Source organism: Trachymyrmex cornetzi, unplaced genomic scaffold (assembly GCF_001594075.2).
Source record: "Trachymyrmex cornetzi isolate Tcor2-1 unplaced genomic scaffold, Tcor1.1 scaffold272, whole genome shotgun sequence".
In the NCBI taxonomy this organism is placed as follows: domain Eukaryota; kingdom Metazoa; phylum Arthropoda; class Insecta; order Hymenoptera; family Formicidae; genus Trachymyrmex; species Trachymyrmex cornetzi.
Genome location: NW_017297394.1, coordinates 1123189 through 1149853, shown reverse-complemented (window position 1 = coordinate 1149853; position 26665 = coordinate 1123189). Strand labels below are relative to the sequence as shown.

Genomic DNA, 26665 nt, shown 5'->3' with positions numbered 1-26665 from the left:
GGGGGCGCCGGGGGCGGGGGAGGGGGCCCCGGGGGGGTTGGTACCCCCCGGATAAGGGTCACGGCCCTTGGCGGGCGTTGCTGCGCACCCCTGCCCGTCACCCAGGCTTGTAACATAGGTAAGAAACATGCGAACGTCCTTTACCTAGTAGTCGTTATACCGTCGGGCCCCGCAAATGGTCCTCATCGCGCGCGACGTCACTCACGTACGTAGAACGCGCATGTTGCTCTGACGCGAAATTAAAATCGGAGTTCGATTTCAAAGTCAGTTATTCGCGAGTAAGTGACGCACTGTTGCTAATGATATATTACCGCGTGAGAATATGCCGCGGCTCTGAAATATTATGAAAAATTTTGGACATACAATTGCCCGTCGTGATTATGTATCGACGGAATGTCCCAAATGCTCTGATTTTCTGTTGTAAAAAAAATAGATAGTTGTTGATCTTAGGATCTACAAAAACACATTCTAGAAATGTCAATTATTAAAATATTTATTATATAATTAAAATTAATCACGAGAGAGTTTCCGGTATATGGCAGTTGGAAACTCGTGCGACGGTGTGTTCTCTCGTTGAATATTTTAGACAAACGTTTGGCATATATTTATATATTCTCTAAATCTGTTGTAATTTTATATGAGAGACCGTGTTAAGCGTTCTAAAATGAGTAAGGCATATAAAACGTGAGTGAAATTCATTTTTGAAATTCGCATTTCATTTTATCGCATTTCCGATAGTTATTTTATGCAGGCGTGCCGCGCAACCTTTTTATTCGAATAGAGCGCATCTTGCGTAAAATAGGATGGATTCTGAAGTAACGTATCCCCTATAGCGTAACGTCGGACCAATGTCATGCCTAATGTACCAGAGAACCGTGCAAGATACGCGCGACGCGTGAGACGGGATCAACCTTGTTGACGCCGAAGTATCTTTGGAACGCGTAACATCTGGGTTGACAATTGATCCGAGAGTCTCCAAGATTTTTCCCTCAAAAAAGAAAGGAATCAACACTAATTAAGAGTGACATATCGTTTCTTATTATTATGCTTCATTAATTTAATCCTCTACATTTGCTTATATTTTTCATGATATTTCTGTGTACTTTGAATTATCATAGATACAACTTAAAACTCGCATTACATTTGGATATTAATATTTTAAAATTTATAAGTTGAAATATTTTTTTATTTGATTCAACAAGAAGTTTGACTGTATTTTTTAGAATCACAGTGCTCTATTAATATAGTTTAAGACTAGTCTTTTTGTGCAAATCGTCGATTTCTTCACGAGAGTTCTTGGTAAGGCGGCGTTGCTCCAAAGTACCTGTTGCTGTATGCGAAACTTTTGCGGACGATTTTTCCGCTTATTTTCGCGCGTTGCCGCGTTCGCGGGAGCGCCGTGCCATTTCGATCAATCTCGCGAAGGGCGTGAATCTCTCTCTCTCTCTCTCTCTCTTTCTCTGCAAAAGAAACGTCACGCGTGAGAAGCTGCACGCACGAATAGATCACGAGTCAATGAACCGCTCAATAGAGAATGCAATCCCGCGTTATGCATGCAAATCTATGCTGCGATCGAAGGAGCGACGCACTTTTTTTCCACTCGCTACGTCGCAATTGCGCGGGTCGAAATGACGTGGGGAAGTGTCTTTACACGCTTACGCCGCGATAGACTTGGCCGAAGTTATTCGTAAGGTATAGGGGGAGGCTGGAAACTTTTTAAGGTATGTTAATGTATTTAAATCCTGCCTTGGCGAGGTCTGTCACATGTGCAAGCGAGCATAATTTTATGTGACACGCAAAGTTTTATTTATATTTTTAAATAGCCGCTTGGATTACTCGGATAATCTAGTAGTAAAAGTAAGTGTGATCAGACATAATTAGTTCAAAGCTGTTGCATGAAAGACGAAAAATGAGTTTGATTAATTATTTTTCGTAACAAATTTTGACAATCACACATTATTCATAGTTACAATTTGAAATATAAGAATATTTCGTAATAGACGATATTGAGTATAATTATACAAAATATTTGATTATTTTTTCTTCTGTAATTAACAAAAGTTTCCACAAAAAATTGATATTTTCTTCATTATCATTTATTTTTTTATGTATCTTAAAATAATTTATGAGAAACACGAATATATACAACCATAGGCAAAGTGCTGACAAAAATTGCATTTATCCGTTAATAAATTTAAAAATATTAAGTTTAAATTTATGATTTTTTTATATATAAATAAAGTTTACGCCATTTTCTTATATATTTCCAGAATTCTTTTCAAAGTATATTATTTTTTATAGGATTGCATAAATTCTTAACACTACTAATTAGTTTATTCGAATTAATTCATTGTTTAAAAACGGGAAAAAGTATAAATTACTCAGTTTACAATCATCGAGAATATATGTCTCTTATTATGGATCACAAAAAAATTTGCATGTTCTCGAAATTAGCCTCATGTAATTAAACACAATTAACGAGATAACTTTTAAAGTCCTATCTTCTTGAGATTTTTCAAGTGCTCCATTTCTTTTTCTTTTTTTCTTTCTTTTTTCCACCGGTCTCTCCGATTCACCAAAGTCGGCAAATCGATTCGCCGTTGGCGTGGCTCTCGGAAAATAGTAATTTTCATCGCGATGGTAGTTTGCCGGGTCTAGGTGCACCTGACGTAGGCGATCTTAGACTGATTAAGGTAATTCGCTGAAATTCGTTCTCCTGCTTCATCCCCTCCGCGTCAACTGCGAAGTCCAGGGGTGAAAACGCGCATGTCAAAATGTACGAGAGTGGGGTTGCTCTTGTATACATATATATATGTATATACATACATACTTCTATATTTTTTTTATTTAATATATACTATGTATGTGTATGTTTGTATATGTTATATATAGAAATAAATATAGGTTTACACAGGCGAGTATCGAACATAATTACATTGGAAAGTATATTTGCGGATTTCTGGCTGTGCTTCAGTGTTAGTTTCGGATCTGATAAAACAGTTAAAAATTATACTGTCGACCAAAGTCGGAAGATTTGATTTATGTTTATGTCAGAGCGCACCAGAGATTTTATCTTTAAGTGCACGTGAGAGAATTACATAGACATAAATAGAACTGGGAATTCCTCTACGAGTTAAAAATCCTTTTGTTATCCTTTTCATTAACATTAGACTATCATATTGTTTAATATATTGAGTTTTATTATTTTATATTTTATATTCACATAAATGATATAAACTGTCTTTTTTAGTAGAATTTTTAAAATGTTTTTCTAATGTAAGATAGCTGTTTATATTATATTAAAGATTTCAGGTTTTTTCCATCATTATTCTTCATTGTTATTCTCTCGTCATTGCTGTGGCATTTATGATAAAGGCATTTTGATAAAGTCTCCTCTGACGAAACAAAACAAGATTCGGCATGACATGAGCAATGACGTCCAGCCGGAAAAAATCGGATTAAGCAATCCGATGTTGCTGGATCAACAGGATTTTCGTCTCACGTCCCGCTAATCCTAATCTGGTTTATGCGATTCAACTAACTAGGTCTTTCTACGGTTTCCTGTCTCTCTACTTTTTCCTACTGAAAGAAATCATACACAAAGTTTTAAATCGTGAGTGATTAGTTTTCTCTAACTGGGATAGGCGACCGCATAAGTATCCGAACATTTCGATACTTAGATGACGGGAGGATTAAATATTTTGATAAAACTGAAAAAACTTTTATATTCGAAGTAATGTAAGAATGAGAAAAGAATTTTATGATTATTAGTGTTTAAAAATTTTTTGGTGTAAACTCACATATTTCCGTGAAATTCAAAACATTTCATATCAAAGGAAAATTATTGAGGATTATTTTAAGTATTTTCTAATGCCTGTATCGAGGATAACATCGTTTGAGCAATTTACTTTAATCGACATTGATACGTGAACACCCTATGTATCTGTCTTATATTCCTTAAGACCGTTATTCAAGCATTTAAGTCGTTACGCGATAATATCGGAATTCTACGTGATATTTATACGCGAGATTAGTTCCTAAACGTGTTACCTTAATTTATGTTATTGATTTCGCGATTAGATAATTTACTGCTTGTACGTACGACCGTAATTTATTTTTGTAAAAATAGCTTTAAATAGTTATAATTATCATAATGAATTAAAAAATCAACTCTAACTTTATGTTAAATATAAGTCATTAATTTGGAAACGTATTTTAACTTTAATCGCTATATTAGAATTTCATGTAATCGTTATGCACAATTGATTGTCAAATTCACTAGCTCGATTTTCTCTGTCATATATGTCCACTGATAATATAATGTTTAAAATTTCATATTTATACTGATTACATATATAATGAATAGAATGAATTATTTTATAAAAAGTATTAAGAATATTATAAAGTATATAATATTATAAAGTATAAAGAATATTATAAAGTATATAAAGTATTAGAATATTATAAAGTATTTAAAGTATATATAAGAATACGCAGTAAAGTTATTTCTGTAAATAATGTTAATCAAGATATTTTAATAGTTTTTATTTTGTGTAGCCCGTGTTTTGTGTTCTTTACTAAAATTCGTAATTGATTTGGATTTTTGATATGAAATAATTTGAAAAGAAGACATTTCAAAAGCAATAATGATGAAATTATTTGTCAGTTAAATATGTGAGTGATTTGAAACTTTTTTTGTTAATGTTAAAATTTATGCTACCGGGTGAGTCGGTTTTATTGTATTAAGTCAAGTAGCTTGGACTAGCAGCGGGGCGCATGCTAGTCGATTACGTGGAACAGTTTACGATTTTGAAGTTAACTTGCAAACGTTCACGGACGCGTCGATGCCGTTCTACTACCCTCGCCTTTCTCGCCCTTCCACGAGAGGGATGAGATGCGCAAGGTCAGATCTTAAGGGTGGGAGGAGGGTTGCTAGGTTGACAACCCTGCCAGCCAGGCAGAGGGACTCCGCCCATTGGCGGAAACCGCGGAAAAAAAGGAAGAGGAGGGTGAATTCCGTGGGTCTCAATGATGGCGATAAAAACGGCGAGAGGGTGAACGGAGGGAAGAAAAGGAAAAGGAATAATGGCAGAGCGAAAGAAGAAAAAAGAGAAAAAATTTAGAGAAAGAGAGAGAGAAAGGGAGAAAGAGAGCAAAGGGCGAAAGAGCAGCCTTGTTCGCGAATGTTAATTAACGATGAATTATAATTATTCGCTGTAGGGCCCGGTCGCGAAAGACGCGCGAAAAAGCGACCGCGAAATTAGCCAGATGAAAGATTGCGCAACTATAAATGCCGAAGCCCGATCGTTAAATTCATCGATGCAATAATCCGCAGCTTTTTGTTTAAGTGCCGCGAGATTTATGGTTGCGGTACCCCGTTGCGATGTTCGAAATTTTTCCTCCTTCCCCTCCCACATCTTCTTTCTTACGAATTAAAGAGAACGTCATTAGCTAGGCAATTGTAGTCCGAAAAATGGTGAAATTTCAGCTGACCATTTGTAACGCAAACATTTTAACTGCGATATTTGACATTGTTCAAATTGCTGTGCTTAAATTACTGAGCGATGCGTGGTAGTAATTGAAATCTCAGTTAGCGCTCGGTAATTTTTGATATGTTTAATCGTTACTGTTATATTAACAATGAATAATGTATATACAGAATTGTGCAACAGAAAATATGCGTTCTCCCTTGATGAATTTAAAGACTTGTTTAACGAAATTCTTGTTTATTGAACTTTTTTATTGATGGCCATTGTCGATTATTTAATTTTCAATTATTGTCGATTTATCAGTAACTGAACTAAAAATATATTTTACAAGCTTAATATTTAAATCAAATATATTTATAAAGTGAGATTATGTCTTGTAAAAACCAACATTTTATATATATAATTTAATTTAATTTTCTCATTTATCTTTCATTTTTGGACAAATATAACATATGTCGATTTACATATAATAAAAATAATATTGTTTTTATAAAGATCTAAATTTTGGATACAAAAATTAGACTCATATTGCAATAGCGAATGTTGCTATTTACATGATAATTGTAACTGTGATTATCCAGATTCAAAAATTTATGGTTACGTTTCGCAAAGTTTACTAGATTAAGAAACGATTTAAACATTCTGTTGTTTGCAAGTAGTTGTAGTTTTACAAACTACATATTTAAATTATTATCGCACAAACATCTGCAATTTCCAAACCTATCTTTTCCTTTGTTTAAAAATTGCATATTTTCTTTGTTCAAAAATTACATATTTGATTTACATTCTGATTGCGGATAAAAAACATAATTGCATTTAATTCTCGGTAGCGTCGAAAAGAGAGAAGAATAATGTAAGACTTAGGATTAATGTAATTTGCAAAGAGTGCGCGATATGCTGTCAAGATTCCTTCAAGGAATCTCCGCTTCAGATTCATTACAAAATTCGCGAAGTTTGAAACGAACACGCGATTTTCATTATCAATCTTATCAGCTCGTAAAAACAAGATTTTTTTCCACGGATCGGATTAGTTGCTGCTCTACGTGATTAGTACGGCGATTATGTCGCATTGTTGTATTTTTACACCAGTCCAGTTGTGTCAACCAGATCGTACGGTGATTTAACCGTCGAATATACAAAAAAGCCCAGCACAATGCACGCCTCGTTATGCACGCGCGCTCTTACAATGAAAGCGCTTAATCTTCTTTCTAAATAAAACGCGCGCCACGCTCGAAAGGCTTCCAAACATTTCGATCGATGCTCCCAATGCGATTAATAAGCCATTTTTCCTCCCTTTTTCTTTATAACAAATCATCGCCACGCGCGCTTACTTTGCGTATCTGCATGTGATTTTAATTCGACTCATTGCAGATAATTTTGCGCGTAATTCCGATCGAGTTTCCATTGTGATAATTATTCGATGGGCGTTTCGAACAAGCTGGAAATTTGTATTTATAAATAAATACGCGTATCGCGAAAGAAGTATTTAATATTACGATCGCTAACAATATTTCATTCTTTCAACACTAGATTACAGCAGCACTGTATTATTTGAAACGGAAAGGAAAGAGAATATTCTCGAGTATAAATTGAAACGCTCGGCGATTTGAATCTCAGCGATGCATCCGCGATTACATTAAATCGCGTAAAGCCGGCGTTGCGTTACGCGGAATGCGTAGCGCATATTTACAGCGAAATGTTCAGCATTGCGTGCAGAACCAATATTAATTTAAGCTTTGCCCGGAACCAATGACATAACGTTTGTGTCCGCTGCGCATGCATTAATAACCGTGCGTTAATATTTCATCAAATTTCAATTGAAATTTTCGAATTGGATGTATCAGATCGAGTCGTTTGATGGAGCGCAAAAAGATTTGCGCGTTTCATCCATGAAAGGCGAGGGAAAAAAAGAAAGAGAGAAAAAAGGTGTAGGTAGTTTAAAAAGAGGGCGATATCGAACGAGCTTGTACGGCGGGGCTGAACGTCATGTCGTAAGATCTCGAGGCCGAAGTGACGGAGGTGCGTAATATGTTCTCTTTTAATTTCTACAGGGAGACGCGGTCTGGCGATGCTCCTGTCATGTGCAGGATGCGAGAAACCGATAATGGATCAGTACCTGCTGAACGTTTTGGACCGTGCATGGCACGTCGAGTGCGTACGCTGTTTCGACTGCAGAGCCGCGTTGCAGGACAAGTGCTTCTCCAGGGAGGCGAAGCTCTTCTGCAGAAACGACTTCTTCAGGTACGTACGTATGCTGTGTGTGCGTGTGTTTCCAATTCTCACATGGAAAGATCCTGCTGACTTGTCGCTAATACATAGAATTATAGTTATCTTTAGAAAGAGTAAAAATTCTTAATAATCGGAATTATCAAATTAAATACATTCATCAAATTTTCTAATAAAATTATTTATTCATATATCGCTCTATTATTTCACTTAAAATTAAATTTTCTACAAGAGGGGAAAATTATTTTTCAATTTAACAAAAAATTATTGACTAATCAAATAGTATCGGCAAAAAAAATATCTATATTCTTAGTATGATCAAATATTATTTTTGTCATTTTTGTTTCATAATCCTTAAAAAATATCTTTTTAATTATGATAATTATGATGATTTTTTTTTTAAAACCGTCCCTTTTGAGTTGTGACAACTTTTTTTTATGAAATTAAGTTAGTTCACTTTGGATAGGGAGCAATGTTTGCTTAGTTCATTCATGGTAATAACTTGAAAATTACGTTTTTAAAAAATTTGTTTCACTTTTAAAGTTAAAATAGCAACATGATAAAGTATACTTAATGTAGATAAATGAAGATTGTTAACATTATGCGAAGAAAAAATTAATTGACACTTAATAGAGTTATCTTTATATTTAAAGAACATGCTCATTTAAATTTGCGAAACACCGACACTCCTTGTAAAATAATCTGAATAAATGATATTTATTAGGAATTAATTAATCATTACCGCATAAATAGACAATTATTATTACTGAGGAAGTATTAATACCCCACATATAATTAGAACTCACGTTCACAATCTGCATCATACATATGCATCGATGAATATACATGCGTTGATATAGAACGAATATAGATCGACTATACGCGACTATCTTTTCACTATGCCACTGCTACGATCAGAAATATATCTTAAAAACGCCAATTTATTTGTAGCTCAATAATCAAATGCATAGCATACATAATATATAAATATTTATGATACAATGATAAAAATTTCAAATTTCCCCACGTCTTTTTTTATTGGCTCTCTCGAATCATGAAAGTTCACGTTATTGAGCGGTGAATACCTTCGGCACCTTTTCCGATGATTTAGTCGTCTTCCCGTTTATGATCTATCGACGACGAATCACACGAGAAAGATCAGTGTTTTTGCGTGATTGAGCAACGGATCGGCGATTTGAGAAAAAGGGATCTCTCACAAAGTATTAGACCTTGGCGTTTTTTTTTTGTCGAACAACGCGGGCGCCGTTTCGCTCGGCCTGATCTTAACCCAGCGTTACTAAGGCGAGGAATGACAAACCTCAGGTATTATAAACATAGTATTATTTTCACAATTGTTTTGTTATTATAATAAAAAAAAAATTGTTTTGATAACTTTTGAATCACAGCAACTTTATTGATATAATTTAGTCCGAGGACCAAACTTAGTTTAAAGTATTCTAAAAATTTTCCATTGATTTCAGTTCTTAAATTAGCTAGGTTTTAATAAACATTATTTTACTAACGCCAGGTTAAAAATAGACTATTTTTGTCCGACGATGCACAAATAGTGCTGTTGTGTATAAGTGAGCATCGGAAACTTGTAAACTTGCTGCATGACGCGTGTTTTAGTTTTTGCGTATCTCAGAAAAACATGAGTGCCCGTCAACGAGTCTCCGGTGAATTTTACATGCGACACGATTCGTCGAAAACGCGAGCACGAGGGAATTTTCGAAATGCGGATTACCAACAGCTTGCTTTAAGTTAGAAGTCGAATCACATTCGGGAGGTTCTTAAGCTTCTCTCGTGTTGTCGGAAGTTCACCGGAAGGAAAAGTAGTTCAACCTAGTGATTTGAATTAATGATCGTCGCGCATAGAAGCGATTTAAACGGCTCGGCAGCATAGTGATTAATTCAGACACCCGTAGAGCAAATTGCTTTCAACGTCGTTTTCGGCAGTTACTTCATTCCTGCGCCTATCTCGCGCTGTAAAATTAGCGAAAGAATAATAACTCGATATATCGCAAGCAATTCCGTAACATTTGTGGATATTTCTTTCAAAAATTCTTTCTTTCGTACATTTCTAATTTTATATAAATTGATAAAATAAATGACACATTCGTAACGCGCATCGTAACACTGTCAGGAATGATCACTGTTCTTTATTATGTGTATTTCGTATTCGATTGTAAATTATTATCAATGTCATTATTAATAGCATCATTAATGTTGTCGTTATTAACACCATAATTTGTGTTTAAGGCTCAATTTAAACTTTAATTTAAACCGATTAAAACAGCGCTACGCAAATTATCTTACGGTAGATCGTAGCAAAATATAATTATAGATTTCTCAGTCGCTTATAACTCTAAAAAAAAATCGACATCTCCGCAACCGGTCTTCATTATTCGCGACGCCACGCCGCCATAGATCTGTCGCATCCTACGGTCCTTGCCGTTCCACGTGGGTGGCGAACTATGATATCACCGTATCGATTAGTCAAGGCGAAAAATGGCGAGTTCGCCGCACCGCGCTGTGGCGAATTCAATTTCGCGGCGACAGTTTTCTGCGGTAGCCAAGCCGCGCAGATCGTTTGCAAACAAAATCGCCGCGTTCCCGGACACGGTCCCGCGAAGAGGAAGAGGTACTCGCTTCTTTCGTGACTTCTGGAAGTGATGAACGATCCCCTTTGTGACCGGCGGGAATCGCGCCGTAACACGGTATATATATATGGTCCGGGGGTCGGTGGAGGAGGAGCGCCTCTGATACGTATATACGACGAGCGTATACGAATGTATAACGAACGTGTTGTATACTTTACGAGGCAGCTACTTTGCATCTTCCGACCCGATGAAAAATTCATCAGCCAATCGACGCGATAGAAAAAAAGCGTCGCGATTGCAGGACGCGCGATTCCTGCGTCTTTCCGCTCGTCAACGCGCGATCGCGATGGAAACTGCGCGATTTGTTCAATTAGAATCGGATAATCGAGTGATAGATTAATTAAACGCGAATTAAACGTTATTAAACTGTAGTTATTAAACTGCGCAATATAATGTAGAAACTAATGTAATATGTAGAGGCATCATTAAACCGATGCGATGGTCACAATATTCAACTATAAAGACTGTAATTTTGACTAACCTTCGATTAATTTAGTCGACGATTAATTACTAAAATTCCTAACTCTGTACAATTCGTTGTTTCTAATCCAATCGTCTCTTTCATATATTAAACAACAAAAAAATTAATTCTATCCATATTAATAATTATCGTAAACATTGCTTGATAAGTTAATTGAAATTTGGTTGAAATTGCCTTAAAACAGAGGCAGATATTCGTTTTAATACGCGGAAATGTCTAATATATTGAAATTTCAACAGGATCTTCTCCGTCTTTCTGTCCTTATCTCCGCAATGAGATTCTAATTCGGACGGGATGATCAAATCCGAGATGACGAGTCGGGCTTATTTAATAAACACCGTTGAGGTGTAAGAGCGGGACGTAACGTCCAAGGACGGTAACGTCGACGGAAAAATACATTCGACCGCGCTCGGGGACTCCTATAACACCTCCGGGAGGTCCTCCTCCCGGTGTAGCGAGCGGTTATACGTGCGGTTATGGTGACCGGTCTCCACGAGTCGCAGCAAGGTCCTTAAAGGTCGATAATGGCCCCGTGGCGTGGCCCTCGACGGGCCCCTTCGAGCACGATCAAAAGGGCCGATGTCCCCGTTTCGACGCCGCGCCGCGTCGCGCCGCGCGGAGGACCGGGCCATCGACCGCGGCGAAAATTATTACCTTAAAATACGGTCCGCCATTCCCGAAATGCTGATGAAAACATTACCGGCAGGCTCCGCACTGTGTCATCCGTGTGCGGCCGACAAACGGTTCGTGACTCTGTACGAAGAGGAGACAGGCGAGTGTCGTTCGCTCGTTCACTCGCTGATTCTCTGGCGCGGACAGCTACCGAAAATTAATGAATGAATAATTCAATGGCCGACGACGGGTTGCGCAAGACGGCGCTGCTCCACGGACGTTATCGATTTCTACCTGTGGCACTCGGCAAGTCGGTCTTGACTATTTATGAAAGTTCTAAATTACGCTATTCGTATTGGATTTTCAGCCTCTTCCTCAGATTTCGTAGATTTATCGCTGTGCTTCGTTAACGGTACTTCCCAGATCATCGAATTATTTAGGATAATTTCGAGCTGCGATCAACATGCGTTTTTTAACTTGATACTTTTTAGTGAACATTAATGGTAATTAGTTGATCCAATGTTGAGACGAATTCTTTCTATGTCTTGGGGTGAGTCACCAGTTTTATTGGTAATTTGAAACTTGTTCAATAGAAATATTTATAAGATAATTTTAATGCTTTGAATAGATTAGAACATCAAATCTGCTAATCTGATGGTGATTTTTCCTTGACACGAAGGGATTGATATTTTAAATTTGTTTGGCTGAAGATGGTTCCAAAGTGAACTGAAACGTATCTATTTTTGGAATATAGATTCAATTTTTGGATTGAAGAATTAAGATTGCGTATTAATTACCACGCTGACTCTCATTCGCCCTGGTGTTGAAGTTTTTTGTTGTTGAATTTGGGAGAGTCCGTAAGAAGATTACATTATTATTTGTTGTTATTTAGGATAATGTTACAATTGCAATGTTTGATGTAAACTATTATAATTTCTTTGAAAGGGCAATATACTTTAATTCCTTTTGTCTTATTAATATAATTCTTTTTAATTGCTTAATTAGAAAAAACTTTTTAAGACAATGTGAATGTCCTGATTATGTATTCACAAAGTTCAGATAACAATTTTTATGGATTTTGAATTATTTTCAGTATTATTATCTCTTAATTCCTCTTGATTAATGAATCCTTTAACGCGAAGAACTTTCTTACAGGTATGTGTTAAAGTATACATGAAATTATCCATACTTTCTCTTTTTTTTAATCACATGTCTATCAAATCGCGCGTTTCCTTATCTACATTAACTCTTGATGTAATCTATAACTGTTAATTATTAATCTGATTTAGATGAGATATTATCGAGCTCGATTGCGACAAAATAATCAAATAAATCGAGAGTCTCGAACTCATCGTTGATAATTCATTGATTTGCCGACGGTCTACGGTATCATCATGTCGACGTGTTGCCGATGATTGCCTTGATCGTTACATGAATCGTTGTGTGCTAACAATGTTACGTTGTGCGCGACGTCGCTCTCGCAATTAACATTATTTTTCCACTAACGAAGCAACGCGTGCTTGTCGATTGAATGAAAAGTACTCGCGGGTCCAGTTTGCCTCGGGGACATGAAGTTACTTTACGTAACGGCGACGACGGTAACCGATGGAAATATTACACAGGCGATATTAGTGTTTTACGAGGGTGCTAAATAATGTGATAGGATGTAACTTGAGGTACGACTTGCGAATCCTTTTTTTTTCGCCGATCACGACACGCATGCGAATCGCCGTGATTTCGCAATAGTTACGCGCAGTAAAGTGCAATGCATGCAAGTAGAACAAGGATGACGAAGAGCCCTTTTTTCTCGAATATTATTTCGTGACGAATCAGAAACACAAAAAGCTTATCGCTTAATTCGCGAACTTGTATTAGTCGTCAATACTCAATTTATAAAGCAATTATGCTTTTCACTTTAATTTTTTTTATTTATAAGAAATTTTGTTTTTGCATAAAGTAAGGAATTTGACTTCGAGATGATTGATAAAAATTTCTAGGAATGAAATAATTTACGGATAAAAATCTCTCTCTCGAAGATCACAAATCTATCCTCCACCTCTCTTTTTCTTTATTCCTCTAATATTTTCTTTGCGAGATTATTCCCTTCCAAATTCTTTTGCTTTTGTTAATATTAAATCACGGTCGCGGATATCGATATTTTGTCGGATAATTGAAGGATCACACGTCGCTGGGGCTTTTCACGGCAAAGGGCGCCGACGTGGCAGACCCATTGTCCTTTTACTCGACTCTCGGCAGTCTCGGCTCCGCGGGAGTGGACCCATCGAAACTCAAACGTGGAAACATTATAAATGCGGCGTGACGCCCGCTACGAGTCGTAGAAGTTTGTTGGGCGTGACGGGGCTGGCGCGGGTCGCAGGGTTGGTGAACGTCGGCGGGAAGAGGAAGGGAGGGAAGGTGCAGCTCTCTTCAGGGCCCCGTTTCCCTTCCAGGAAGGCCCGGCAATAGCATCGCGATGCGTATATCGCTTATATGTGTTCGCCCGTGTACGTTTTTACCAACTACCGACTGTTGCATCACGTCGGACCTTTTTATTCGCGATTAACAAGAATCGCTCTCTTGCTCATTTATAAACAGCTGAGAGTATGATTAATCACGCGTACGAATAAGATTGAGTTGTTCTCAGTATTGTCCCACTGAGAGAGTGCGTAATTTAAATAATTACACGGTAACAAAGAGAGTAAGACATTAGATTTTTTTTTTGCGGGGATACTAATGTAATACTAAATCCGATAATAGACAGCCAGTTAGAAAAGTTTATAGCGGTTTTAGTAGCTGTAAAGCGTCTCACATTGGCGACAACTGGTCTGATGGTACTAATCACATTTTTACGAGGTGCAGGAAAAAGCAGCGTAGGAAAGACTCTTGAATCCAGAGTCGAGATATTCCGGTAACGAATTCTTAAACCAAAGTAACGTTTAAGTAATACTATATAATCGCATCGGGAGACAACAGGTTTGACGATGCGGCGAAACAAAGTTATGGTAAAGATAGAGAAAGAGAAAGAGATAGTAGAATCGAAGAGAGGAGAGTACTGGAACGATTTGAATCCATTTACTATGCTCCGATAACGAGCCGGTTGAAAAACGGTGGAATAATGATATATAATTGACAGGACTATAATAAAGCTAAATGCAATCCGTTACCGCGATTATATACCGAAGAGAGATGCGACGGTAGACGACATCGAGAAGAAAAAAAGGAGAAGAGGAGAAGAAAAGAAAAAGCGATTATACGAAGGCGGGAAGGCACGAAAGAGGAATGGCCTAAATTCAGGGCGACCCTTTATCGCCTCCGCCTCTTGAATTTTATGCGGAGGCTCTCGTTTCTTTCCCCCTTTTTTTTTTCACCGCGTTACGCGCCCCGTTAAAACGAGACACACGAGCCACATTTCGCTGTACCGCGACATGGAGAGATTATGTATGAATGCGAGGCATTTTTATGCGTGCAAACAGACGAAAAACGCGAATTACGTCCGGTGAGAATTTTAGGGATGCTATTAGATGAGTGACGCTCCCGCGCGTGTTAATGTTTTATTTTTCGACTCTAATCTGCGTATAACTAATGTAATTTGTTATATTCTTCCTATTATGTTCTAGCCCTCAGTAGGAATTAATTTTGCATTCATCTCGAACTCGTGTTAATTTTGAGCTAATCCAAAATATAAATAAATTCTTAATTTATCGACCCTTACCGTACTATGTACAATTTGGTGTTTCATCCATACTATCGAGGGTCACTAGAATCTTTTCGTTTTTTCACCTCTTCAAAATAATTCAAAAAATCTCTAAAAATTCACCAACTTTCAACTTTCTAGAATAAATATTGACTCTTTATTTTGGAAAATAATAAAATGTAGTATAATTTATAATTACCGAAAAACTCAAAGAAACTTGCACGAACAGGAATCGATCGGTCACTAGTTACCCATATTAGTATACGGTAAGGGTTAATATTTATTAATATTGCTAATTTATTTACATAATTTTATTTGATGAAGCGATACCATTTAATTTAGCTTTTTCGTCCTCTTTCGAAATTGTAACGCACAATTGCAAATGTATTCCTCTGCAACTTTTGCTATGGAGGAATTAAAGCTACTCTCCAAACCCGTCTGAATGACATTATCTTCCGAAGTAAGATAGCGTTTTTATTTGTAAAAATCAGATCTATACAGTGGGTAATCTCTTTTTATTTTCAACCTTTTTTACGCAAATATGCGCGATCGCGTACGCAATCGTCGATATCTCACGGATTAATATCCACGCGATCGCCGGAGGAGATACGATCGCCCGATAAGTAAGTACGCGAGTTATCTCGCGGATTCAACCGGCGAAAATTTAACCGTAAGTTACGATCGCATTAAGCAGAGGTGTCGGCGGCGGTTATCATTACCTTGAACTCTGTAGCCGCGATTACGGGAAACACTTCTCGAAGAAGAAGACGCCGCGTCGCGGAAGAATGCCACACGCTAATTGGATGCAGTTAATTAGAATCCGCTCGTGCCGCGAATAATCTCCGGCGTTGCGAGGATATAGACGCTAGATCGTTAGTGGAAAATCGCTAGAGGCGGAAGACGGAGAAAGTATTGCGCTGATTTGTTAACGATTTCAACACAGAAGTGCGAATTTTTTCAATATTTCAGAATTTTTTTCTTCTAAATTATAGAATCATCAGAAAACGATATAGTATATATAAAAATGTTAGATACAACAAATGAAAAATAATATTTTTTTCTCGCTTCTCTGGTAGAAATGTATGCAGTTTTCCTAGACACCTATCCAGTTACTATATCTAATATTACTGTATTCTCATTAATTGTGCCAATACCGAGTAGGAAATGGACAAGAACTTGATAGAGTTTTATTCTGTCCATTTCACGAGCAGTTGGGTTGCTTATTAATCAATTTAATATCCATTATTTGTTGTGTTTCTATTCAGTAAATGGATTCAGGTTTTACGCAACTTTTGTATGCAGTAACTGCAAACAAAGTTACATCCTGATTGGGATCCTAAGTAGTTTTCCTTCTCAGTTACTAGACAGAAGTTGGTGTAACTGTTTAGTAACTGCTCAAAAAATGCATGAAATTTCTACCACACTGTTAGAAATGTAACCACGAGCTTCCTTTACATGTAAATGAAACTCGTGGTTATGAACGAAATTAAACGTAATGAATGATTTAATTGAAAATTCAGTTACAGTATTTACTAAAATGTAATGAACCTGTATATTAAATTTATGAAATTTAATGTACTTTCAATAAAATTTTATGAAAAGTACATTAAATTTCATAAATTTTCATGGAAAATACATTAAATTTTATGTACATGTACATAAATATATTTTTTAGTTACAATTACATTAAATTTAATGTAATGTCATGAAATTAAATTCAAATTAAATTCAATTGTGTAACTTAAAAGTTAATGAAATTTAAAAACATTGCAGGGTTATTGTCTGTTCACTTTGTTTTCTGAAAATTACAATTTACGTAATATCACAAATTACGTAATAATGAGCGGATTAAATGAGTGAATTAAGCGTAAGCATCTAAGATAATGAGCATAAATAGATAGTGAGATTTATTTTACCCCGGGATTAAATCCGTGTTAAGAAGGATTATGCTCTAAGTAAGTACAACGTAGCTGACAACTTAATATAATTGCAAGCGTACGACTTTGTCTTAAAGTTAGACTCAAGGCGACAACGCACGAGTTCGTGAAAGAAGTTTGATAAAGGTTAATAAGATTCATACATATCTAAATTACGTAATGTAAGAAGTACAGAGATCTTTGTGGAAAACCGCAGTGACGGTCTACTAATACCGCTAAACGAAAAAAAAAAAAAAAGATTTAAAGAACGTATTGTAATAATAAATAGTCGAAAGAGAAGAGTACGTACCAATTATAAATCGAGCAATGTGATAAGAATTATGGGAAAAGGAGAGGAAGAAAGAAAGAAAGAAAAAGAAAAAGGGAGAAAGGAAGGATCTTACTTTACACGTGGAAGGGTTACTTGTCTGTTCCGCGTTGTCGAGCAAATTTATATCTCGCTGTCCCCCCCGGTGATCCCTCTTTCCCGCTGCTGTCGTACGTTAGATAGCGAAGGGAGATTAAAGGGGTGACAGGGGGGAAGAGAAAGGGAAAACGAGGGGAAAAAAGAAAATGGAAGGAAGAAAAACGAGAAATATTGTATCTTGAAATATCGGCGCCCGCGGCGCTGCACGGCGAAATGTCCCGCGTAATGTATGCACTGCCCGCGAACGCGCTTTTATTTCTCCGTGCTCTTGTATTTGCAGAAGATTATCCGCGTTGCGTCGTCGCGGCGCGGCGTGTGCTACGCACCGTTTATTTTCGGTTCCGCGTTGCGTTCGAATCGTCAGAGTTAAACCGACTTATTCACGACGTAATTTATATTATAGTCTTCGTACTTTTGTTGTATCGTGCGGAAAAAAGAGGAAGACTGAGAGAGACACGGAATTAGGAAGACGTGAAAGGCATATTATATTCTGGATATTGAGATTTGCTAAGGATACCAAGCAGTTTGGTTCATAAATGATGTATCCTTCTGCTTGGTAAATTTTGTAAAATTAAAATACTTGGAGATTTTAAATTAGACCTTCGTAGTAGAGAATATTTTCTATTTTGTTTCAGTGTATAAAAGTTCCTTTTTAAATTAAGGATTAAGAGATTGTAAACTGATTATGAGAAAGAGTGAATGAGTATTTGCATATAATAATGAAAAGTATTATATTTCTATAGTATCTACATATTAAAAATATATATAATACAAATAATAAATATATAATTAATACAGAAATCGTTTTCATTCATTCTCTTTGTCTCTCTCTCTCTCTCTCTCTCTCTCTCTCTCTCTCCCCTCTCTCTCTCTGTCGGTGTCATACTAAAATAAAACATGAAAATAAAAATAATCAATAATCACTGATCAAAAGCTCTCAGTTACAAGAACGAATTATATAATAAATGACATGGCATGATAATATTTATATTTAGTATATTACTTTGTTATCTAGCTCTACATAAAACGTCATTTTGATCAAATGAATTTATATAAAAGAGTCCCTCTGAAATTAATGTTTTATAAAATTATTGGTCAATTAAATGGTACTCTTTAATATTCGTTTTTAAGAGTCAAGTGCCTCCATTGTTACCTGCTGCGCCACGTTCATGATTCCGACCGACATAATTTCCTTCGTTGCAAAAGAAGCGAATAACAAGAAGGGACCTTCTCGAGCAGCCGTCTCAGGATCGTCCATAACGTGAGACGCGTACCGTTCGTCCGTCTGTCCGCGGTATTCTCTCTCTCTCTCTCTCTCTCTCTCTCTCTCTCTCTCTCTCTCTCTCTCTCTCTTTCTCTCTCGGGTCCGTGGCAAATCGCGCCCCGGGCCCACCCCCTTTCTTTTTTCCCATTCGGGCCCGCCTGTCCTATATTTCTTGCTCCACGCCGGAATTCCAGACGCGGCTCTTTACGCTCTCCTTCTTAAAGAAGGAACCTCCCGATTTCCCCCTTAGTCCCGCTGCCACCCCCGAGTTTCGTTCCTCCCCTCGACACACACGCGTGGGACCACGTAAGCCTTTCTATTAATGATTTTTACGGCCTGTCTTCTGCTGGAACTCTCTTTTTTTTTCTTCTTCTCGACGAAGACGAACCTGTCTTCTCTTGAGAGAGAAAAGAAAGAAGGGAGACAAAGATTCAGTATATTATATAGAGATGCCCCTTCGGGGTGCAGCGCCATACGCAGTTGCACCTGCAGAAGTCCGCACGGTCGCGACTAATTACTATGATCAATTAAATAATCTCTGTAATTAGACCGAGCTGTGGACGTAATGATGGTCGTCATTGTCCTCGTCCTCATCATTATCCTCGCCGTCGAAAGCACCACTGAGATCACCTCCGGCGCAGCTTCCGCGATGATAGTTTCGTTGTTCGGACCGCGAGCGTTAATTCGGACAGCTTGATGGATAGTTCGGCGAGAAAAAGCGCGCCGCGTCCGGCTGATTACAGGACGCTCTCGCCAAGCGGCGTCTCGCAATCACGCGATCCGACATCCGAGTTGATCGATAAGGGGCACTCCCTCGGCTTCTGCCGTGGAAAACTGCCTGTTCTTGTTATCGATCCGAACGGGATCGCTATCGACGGATCACGATCGATCGCGAGGTTAGTTTCTGAAAGAATTCGCCAATAAGTTTGCAGCGAGATATGGATGTAATAATAATTTATTATTTTGTAACGCGTGATTTTTCTCTCTAATTAAAACAATCTTTTTTAAGGCTGAGTAGTCATCACAATCATATTGAATCGTGACGTCAGAGAAATGACACGTTAATTTTTATTACGTTGCCATTTATAAATAAAAACAATAAAACAAAATGATGAGATTGATTTAAATCATTTGTAAAAATGGACGAAAACTATGCTTATCCCCCCTGACAGTCAGTAAATAATCGTAAAAAGTGATAAAAGGTACGTGTAATGAAAATAAGCTACGCATGCGCATTGAATAAAAGCACTTAATGTGCTTTTTATCACTTTTTTTTACGATTATTTACTGACTGTCGGGGAGGATAAGCATAGTTTTCGTCCATTTTTACAAATGTTTAAAAGCAATCTCATCATTTTGTTTTATCCAAATTGTCTTTATTTATAAATGGCATATAATAAAAATTAACGTGTCTTAAATTTCTCGTTTCTGACGATTCAATATGACTGCGGTGAGCAGTCAGTAGCCTTAAGCAGAATCTTTGCTTAAATAGGAATTTAAACAAGAGGAACTTTAAAACTGAGTTTTGATCGTTTAAATTCAGTGTCAATGATGTGAACCAACGCTGGATATATCATATATTCGAATTTTCAGCGGTATTGTTTCACATTTCCTAATTGTCACGGTCAGAATATCGACGCCAAAAGTATTTAAAGTGTACTTAGCATTTCTAATTGAATGATAGCATTTATATGTTGATGAATGACGTTCACTCGATATCGCGATGACTGGTCCAAACGCAAATGCGGGTCGCGAAACGTTCGCCGCGAAAAAGTATTATGCAACACTGACGATAATCAGCGACTTTTTGCGTACCGCTGTTTCCTGCAGAAGGATGTGGGTTATAAGGCATTTGCGCCGCAAAATAGATCGTAAGACATTAGCGTGTGCACCGATAACACACTTGCAGCTTTTTGTTTTACATTTTGTTATTGTTCACAGCTGCTTGGCGCAATTTTTTAATAATAATTCTTTTCTTGCTTTATAAGAGAAAGAGAAAGAAGAAGCATTTTTCCCTCTATGATTTTCTTTTTCATTTATGATTAATATATTCTTTAGATTATAAATAAAGAAGCTTAAGGCGCTAATCAAAGCGACGCTTTCCCACATTTATTTGTACCATTTGTACACATGCGTCCTTGTGAGAGGTAATCTCGATCAGCGTTCAATGCGTACTTTTACGAGAGATATCCATCTTGCCTACGAGAGGAGAGAGTTGGAGCGCTCGAGCACGATGGACGATGAAGTCCCGACGTAGGCAAGTCGCGGCGCAATACGCGAACACAATGTTGCTGCAGACACGTGCAGCAACCTTTGATATTCACCGGCCGTGCGCGAGCAACCGGGCTCCACCTAAACAAGAGAAAGAGAGCCGTATCTCTTTGAGATACACGGCGCATTTTCCGTGCTTGACTTTCTCTCTTTCTCCATCTCTCTGTCCCTTTCCCTCGCTCTTTCTTTTTCATTCTCATTCTTCCTTTTCGCGAAATGCACGTCAACCGCGGGACGTAAAATATTTCAGAGGCGGTTTAAAGGCTGCGGTGGGAAACCTCACAGAAACGCTCGCGGTATGCGAAGCGGATTAGAGAAAGAAGCTACGCGTTGCGTCAAGTTCTTGGGTGCGACGAACACGATGAATAATTGCCGATCCATCAATGGCTTCACGCGTATTTGAGATCTATCCGTCTGTTAAATCGCGATAGTGTCGAATTACGGATTTGCGCGAGATGCGGCAATGCGATGATAATTAATATCGAAATGAATCTTGAGAAAAACTTATCAGAATGGCAAACGTAACTCGCGAAAAAAGAATTTTAAAAGAACGATACATCCTCGTGATGAAAGGCGATTATTTAGTTATTACAATTCACAAAATATGTTCTAATAATTAACTCGTTTAGCGACCGTAGTTTAATTTGTTGTTTGCATCATATAGCGCATTCCCGCCTCTGTTAGCTGAAATATTTAATTTCCATTAAAGGCAAATTAATTATTCGATGCACTTTCAATATGTCACACACAAAATGTGATTTTCGCATCGTATATTAGAACTCGCTGTGTATGATGAGTTATTAAATTTTTATAATTAATAAGAAAGTGGCTTATAATAATAAATTTGAAGGAGCATCAAACCACTGCACAGGTTGTTTTTTGTGATATTTAATATATTAAAATTATTCAAATTTAAATTAGACGTTTCGGCCAACATCTGGCCATCTTCAATAATTATAACATTAATCGCGTATTGGACACATAAATTATAACAATAAAATCGCAGTCATATATTTAATAAAAAAACACGCAATTATCGCCTTATTCGTATTAAATTTTTACCTATTCTATTCATCCGTGTTACATTCGTTTTCTTATTCCATGCGAGATGAAAATCTTCTTACGCTCGTTTCTATCAATGTAAATTAACTTTAATCTCGGTTCAACTTACTCTTCATCTTTATCTAATTCTTAGAATTTGAAAAAAATGAAGAATTAGTTGAACCGAGATTAAATTACATTGGAAGAAACAGACATTAAATCTAGTTTTTCATTTTCTGGTTAACTTATGGTTTAGACTTAATTTTACTTAATCTAATGATAATGTGTAAAAATGTATGTTTTGTGGAAATGTCCACTAAGGAGGCCTGACTCGAAGCTTTGTGATCGGCCGCAGCGTTTCGTCCTGGGTCCCACACTACTAGACTCATCAGTAAGGCGATGTAGTGTGGGACTTGCCTTAGACGCCTGGAATGAATCCAGAATGATATTCTATTTAAATGGAATTTGGCGCGGTGCTTACGCGAACCGAGTGAGTCCCGTGGACCTCTAGTGGCGAGTCGCCACAGTTTTTTAATTATTATTACCAAACTGATGGTTTCATAGTGGCAATTTCCAAAGTTCTCTACACTACAAAACCATCAATTCAATGATTAATAATAGAAAAATATAATTTTTACATTACCATTAGATTGAATCTAACCATAAATCCATCAGAAAATGAAAAACTGGGCCTTGTTACGATAATTTAAATCACACGTGTATTGTGACTTTCGGACGAGTTCGAAAATATTATGAACAATACGTTCGAGGATTAGAGGTACGTGGAACGCTTAACAATTAACGGGGGGGTTTACAGAGTATTAATAATTCACGCGATTCATGAATTAGTTAATATCGATTAATGGCACCGCACGTAAATACGTAGTGTAAATGTAACATCGCCGTAGGTTTGCGACAGTTTTCATCTCTTTTTTATTTTCTTTCTTCGCTCGACGGCGCAGCGACGCGTCGCGAGACGTCCCGCACTTGCATTCCCGTCGGACGTCACGCGTCCACTTGGTAATAAAGCGCGGCGAATTGGGTCGCTTGATACGGCACCCGGCAGCAGTCAATAAAGGGAGATTCCACGGGATTTATTGTGCGCTCAAACGTCGATGCACACTGCGCCTAGACGCGAACGCGCCGCGACCGAGTCAGGTACACCGAGAACAATTAGGCTAACAATGACTCTTAAACGGCGTCCGGGTCACGGCTCCCCGGCGTTACGCCTCCTATTTCTACGTGCTTTACGAGTAGTACGTACTTTTTATGGTCGATTGCGCGATAATAACATTGCTGAATGAGAAATCCAAGTTTTAAAAAATTGCAATTAATACGCGTGCACTTGTTTTACATTTTGTCCTCTTGTTTCCTTTTTTTCAGATACACTTTAACGTTTGTAAACTAGTGATTGTGTGAGCAATTAATAGCGTTGAAATTTCAGTAGCCATTGTGGAGTAGACATTAAATTAAATTAAAAGACTGTGAGTTTAAAATCAGAGTCACAAGTAATAAAAAAATGTATTTTTTATAGTTAAATAAACACATAACACATGCAATATCAAAAGTAAATTGCTGCAGTAATAAAGGTGAGCAGATGAATAAAAAAATGAGAAGAGGATTTCGGCATTTTTATATTCGTAAAATAATGCTTTAACTCTTATACTTTTCAATCTCAACGCCTTTGATTGATGTTGTTAATGGCATAGATTACAAAGTATCGAAAGGCAGGTCGATAAGTATCGCCCTACCGAATTGCTAATAAGCGACCGATTTCGTGATCTCTCCGACGATCTGCCATCCGCGTTTAACTTGTTTATTGTTGGCGTAACGACGACGGGATGAGGAAGGGGGATCGATTGAGACGTCCGCTCCTCGGAACACGCCAGCCCTAAGGGCTCCAGCTAATTGCTATAATTAATTGCGTGATTGCTATAGTTAGATCGATCCGGATTGCCAGTTAGAAGAGTGTAGCTTCTGCCACTATAATGATACAGTTACAAAGATACCTATATTGGCTTGACGATTGTTCCGGCTCGATTGAGAAACGCGTCAACCAGAAAAGTTGCAAAATCTGACTATTCTTCCTATCCGTTCTATTCTTTTTATTATTTCTTGTAATCTTACAATTTCAATATTTTATATATATACAGTTATATTTTTAATAATTATATAATTTTATTAATTTTAATTTGTAATTTCACTAATTTTTATTTTGCACACGTGCATAGACATAAATATTGTTTAATATTCTACAATTCAATATTTTTATAATTTTCAAAATTTATCTCTATGATTTCTTTATTAGTTTAATTTTCTTAATCAATCTTTATAATTCTACAATATGTTTCCTCAATTTATAACATAATTTTGCAATTTTTTTGAAAGACTACTTTTTTTACTATTATGACAGCACTAGTATGATTAGTTTTCAATGACGCAACGACGAAGTAGAAGAATGTTTAACGAGAAATCGGTACAGCGTCTGAAAAAAGCAAGGCGCTTAACTATTCGGCGAGGAAGAAAAAAAATATCGGGTGAAGCGGCGGTGCGTTTTTACGACACGGTAGGGCCTCGGCTTTTTATGCCGGATCGGAACATTAAACCGCCATCTCTTTAAAAGCACTGTATTTCTTTCATCGACATTTGCGGTCCGACTGAGTTACAAACAGAACTTGTAACTTTCACATTCTATGAGTTCTCTACAGTCAACTCGGGCAATCGAAGGCGTTTATTGAGCGCGGCGTGCGCCAACTCTTCCTGCAGCCGTCAAATAATTTCGGTGTACAACACTTTGGAGTTTCGCGGAGTAAATTGCAGATTAAAAAAGATCGCGCCTCGCTATTTTCCGTGAGAGGTCTGTTATCGAGCTGAGAAATATGATCCATGGCACCTTTGGGAAAAATCATCGACAGCCGCGTCGTACGTGTGATAATAACACGTTGCGTGGCGATACTTGTGGTTTAATGATTAGGGGTTCGCGTTAACGCGCCACAACGAAATTACAACGTCACGGGATAGAGCATATGTCTTCGCGAAAAAGAAAGAAAGTGCGAAAAATCGCAAAATCGGAGGACTTATGATTAACTTCCCTCAGTATCTTTTATGTTTAATACTAACCTTTCTTAACAATTTCGCTAGGCGTCCTCGCTGAAACTTCGACAAGGTCTGAAAAAAAATTGGAAAATTAAATAGGATTATCTGTAGTCTAGCTATAGTTTAGAAATACGGAAATTTTCCTCCCCCGCGAAAATTCCGCCGTGACGTAAACTCGCAGCTGACACCTGGACAAAGGATGTTTTAGTCCCACGGTTTTAGTTTGCTATTCAATATAGAATCGTTAATGTCACTTTTTATATTTTGATTTTAAGGGAATCGAGATACATTTTTTCTAATGGATATTTATATCTCTTTATGGCGCAGGAATAAGCTCTTCGACACTTTGGACACCCACGCGCTCATTATCCGTCCTTTCATCAGTACACCAGCACTAAATCTGTATTATGCCCTTCTAGGCGATACGGCACCAAGTGCGGCGGTTGCCTCCAAGGGATAAACCCGCAGGACCTTGTGAGGAAAGCAAGGGACAAAGTTTTCCACCTGAATTGCTTCACCTGCCTGGTGTGTCGGAAGCAGATGAGCACGGGCGAGGAGCTCTACGTCTTGGACGACAACAAGTTCGTTTGCAAGCAAGACTACCTGTCGGGCAAACCGCTGCCGGACACGCATCACGTGCACGGTCATCACGGTGAGCCAAAACTACCCCCCTTTCGTTATTATCTTCAGTCATCTCGTATAACAATATTATCTCGACACGATCACATTATCTCACTTATTTATACATGTTTAAATCCTGTGACAAAAAAGCGACGAAACAAAGTTAATTTTTGCATAATAAATTCGCGTGTAATTCGTGCAGGAAATTAAATTGCAGCTACGTCAAATAATTAGATTCTTCTATTATCCACGATGGAGTTAATAAATAATTCTACGATCGAAATAGCAAACAGAATCGAGAAAGTAAAGTTAGTCCACGAAGAGGAGGCACTTTGGAGTATCACAGTTCGTCTGTGTACACTGTCCGCTCCGTTTACAGATCGATTCGTCGTGGGATTTAAATTTAAACGATATCCTGAGAATCCACATGGTCTCCGTGTTTGTCTATACTTATCTATTACGAATCGATATCGTGACTAATCTCGCGTTGCTTTTAATCGTTGATATTCGATAATATAATCGCGATATTTTAGAAATATTCAGCTTACATGTATAAAATTTGATAACTATTTCATACATTTAATTAATTTTTTTAAGTCGAATGTAGGGGAGACCGGGGCAAGTTGTTACAATTTTTGATTAGCAATTTTTTTCATTCTAATGTATACATTTAAATTAATGAATACCTATAATATGCATTGTGCTTCAAGTATATCTTTATCTAGATAGTCAATTTTTTCTGATTTGTATCTATGTCTTTAAATACTAAAATTAAGATTTTCTATCAGTAGGTAAATTTTGTAGTGTAACAATTTATCTCACTGTAGGGCAAGTTGTTACATTTACAATATCACTTGAAATATATAT

At 37.3% G+C, this 26665-nt stretch overlaps 1 protein-coding gene across 1 annotated transcript in view; it reads left to right on the top strand.

Annotated features, from left to right (window-relative positions):
- The first annotated feature begins 68 nt into the window (after positions 1–68).
- The window catches only part of Lim1 (LIM homeobox 1), a 41632-nt gene continuing 15035 nt past the window's right edge, over positions 69–26665 (top strand). The window contains exons 1-3 of the mRNA XM_018508842.1: positions 69–118; positions 7541–7730; positions 25597–25829. Of these exons, the coding sequence (XP_018364344.1) occupies positions 7558–7730; positions 25597–25829 (406 nt within the window). The 5' untranslated portion in view covers positions 69–118; positions 7541–7557. The remainder of the gene's footprint in view (positions 119–7540; positions 7731–25596; positions 25830–26665) is intronic.